General features: G+C 50.4%; 1 protein-coding gene across 1 annotated transcript; it reads right to left on the bottom strand.

Annotated features, from left to right (window-relative positions):
- Nucleotides 1–1,557: 1,557 nt before the first annotated feature.
- Nucleotides 1,558–2,306, bottom strand: LOC130499030 (uncharacterized). Its single transcript, XM_056992920.1, has 2 exons — nucleotides 2,010–2,306; nucleotides 1,558–1,947 (listed from the first exon to the last, which is right to left on the bottom strand). The coding sequence occupies exons 1-2, from the start codon at nucleotides 2,304–2,306 to the stop codon at nucleotides 1,558–1,560; spliced, it is 687 nt and encodes a 228-aa protein (XP_056848900.1).
- Between the last annotated feature and the right edge of the window lie 204 nt (nucleotides 2,307–2,510).

The raw sequence follows: 2,510 nt of genomic DNA, 5'->3' as shown, positions 1-2,510 counted from the left end.
CTAGACCCATCTACGTAAGTGTCCATTCGCCTTTCTCCCTCTCGCTATCACGAAGCTTTACCTCTTGTTCCAAGGCTGGAAGCAAGGTAGGAGAGAATTTCTGCTACGAAATCTGCTAGGACTTGCGATTTGATGGCTGTTGCAGGCCGGAAGATCACATCGTATTCCCCCAGCTCTATAGCCCATTTTGCTAGTCGTCCAGACACTTCCGGCTTATGAAGGACTGCCTTGATGGGGAAGGAGGTGACCACCACGATTTGATGAGCCTGGAAGTAAGGGCATAGCTTTCGAGCAGCGTTAACTAGGGCGAGGGCTAACTTTTCAAGGTGACTATAGCGGGTCTCCGCGTCGAGTAGAGATTTGCTCACGTAGTAGAATTGATGTTGCTTCCGTCCTTCTTCTCTTACTAGGACCGCACTGACTGCATTCTCTGATACCGCCAGATAGAGCAATAGGACCTCACCTTCCAAGGGTTTTGAGAGGAGAGGTGGAGTAGTGAGATAGGCCTTGAGATCGGACAGGGCTTGCTCACATTTATCAGTCTATTGGAAGTCCTTGGGATCCTTCAAGGTTTCGAGGAAGGCATGCGACTTGTCGGATAGCCTGGAGATTAACCTGCTTAGGCAGCCATCCTTCCTGTCAGTCTTTGCACGTCCTTGACGTTGCGAGGGGAAGGTATCACCTGGATCGCTCTCACCTACTCTGGGTTTGCTTCGATGCCCCAGTGGATAACTATGTACCCTAGGAACTTCCCAGAGCTTACCCGAAATGAGCACTTTGAAGGGTTCAGCTTCATGTTGTACCTCCTGAGAGTGGTGAAGGCTTGTTGAAGGTGCGAGATATGGTCCTCAGCGTCCAGGGACTTTACCAGCATATCATCAATGTAGACCTCCATGGTCTGCCCTATCTGATTGGCGAACATCATGTTGACAAGCCTTTGATAGGTCGAGCCTGCGTTCTTCAATCCGAAGGCATGACCTTGTAACAGTAGATGCCCCTTGAGGTCATGAATGAAGTCTTCTCTTGGTCGTCAGGATGCATTAAGATATGGTTATATCCGGAGAACGCATCCATGAAACTCATCAGCTGATGACCAGCAGTTGCGTCGACTAGCTTGTCGATGTGAGGCAAAGGGAAGGGGTCTTTAGGACAGGACTTATTAAGATCTGTGAAGTCGATACAGACCCTCCACTTCCCGTTCTTCTTCCTAACGACCACTACGTTAGCTAGCCATTCCGGGTATTGCACCTCTCGTATGAATCCGGCATCTAGTAGGTTTTTGACCTCTTCGTTAATTATCTCGTCCCTTTTGGGAGTGAACTTCCTCCTCTTCTGTCTGACAGGAGGATGCACTGGATCCACTTTGAGTTGATGCATGATGACATCGGGTTCAGTCCCAGGCATGTCCTCATGAGACCAGGCAAAGCAATCGGAGTTGGATCTTAGGAAGTCGACCAATCTCCTTCAGCTCGAGTTCCCTTCCGTGAGTGGGACCACATCAATTTCTTCCACTTCCGGATCTTCGGTGTGCGGGGCCGGAAGACTCTTCTGTAATTGCTATAAGACCTTGGTCTTCCCCTTTAGGGTGGTCCGATAGTAGGACCTAGCATTTTCTTGATCTCCCTTGATCGTCTTAATGCCCCAGGGGGTTGGGAACTTGACCAGCTGATGTAAAGTTGAAGGTACGGCTCCCATGTCGTGGATCCAAGGCCTTCCCAATATCACGTTGTATGATGAAGGGCAGTCGACGACTAGGAACTTTGTGGCTTGGTTTATCCCCTCAGCGTACACGGGGAGAAGGACCTCTCCCAAGGTTTGCTTGACTTCTCCACTGAAGCCTACAAGGGGAGTCGCCTTTCTGGTTAGAGCTGTAGGTTCAAACCCTAGGTCGGCGAAGGCCGAATGGAAGATTATGTTGCTGGAGCTTCCATTGTCTACTAGTGTTCGCTTGACCAAGCAGTTTGCTATGATAAGTGAAATGACAAGAGCATCGTGATGAGAGCAAGGACCTTCTCCTGCTCCCTTGCAGTGAAGCTGATCTCGTCTGTTCCGAGGAGTAGGCGCTTAGGACCCTCGGCTTCTTGGCAGTTCCTGGCGTTGCGAGTACTTCTCTTGGCAGCGGCACTGCTAATTCCGCTTACCTCCGATCCTCCTGAGATGACATGGATCACCCGATCTTGCTGTGGTAGCAATGCGGGAGCAGCTTCGATAGGGAGACCGGGACCTTCCTTATTTAGGAGGTTCTTGGCCTTATCCGAGAGGAACTCCCTTAGGTAGCCTTTCTTGAGGAGCTCGGCGACTTCCATCTTCAGGGCTATGCAATCCTCCGTAGTGTGACCATGGTCACTGTGGAATTCGCACCATCGCTTGGGGTTTCGATTAGCCTATGCGGCCTTCATCTTAGGAGGCCACTTGACTTGAGGACCCATTTGTCGTAGGACACCGATCAGTTCCGGTTTGGATATCGCAAGATGAGAGATATCAGGCCAAGTAGATACCATCATTCCCTC

The sequence above is a fragment of the Raphanus sativus genome, chromosome 8 (assembly GCF_000801105.2).
Source record: "Raphanus sativus cultivar WK10039 chromosome 8, ASM80110v3, whole genome shotgun sequence".
In the NCBI taxonomy this organism is placed as follows: Eukaryota; Viridiplantae; Streptophyta; class Magnoliopsida; order Brassicales; family Brassicaceae; genus Raphanus; species Raphanus sativus.
This window is presented reverse-complemented; position numbering and strand designations above follow the sequence as displayed.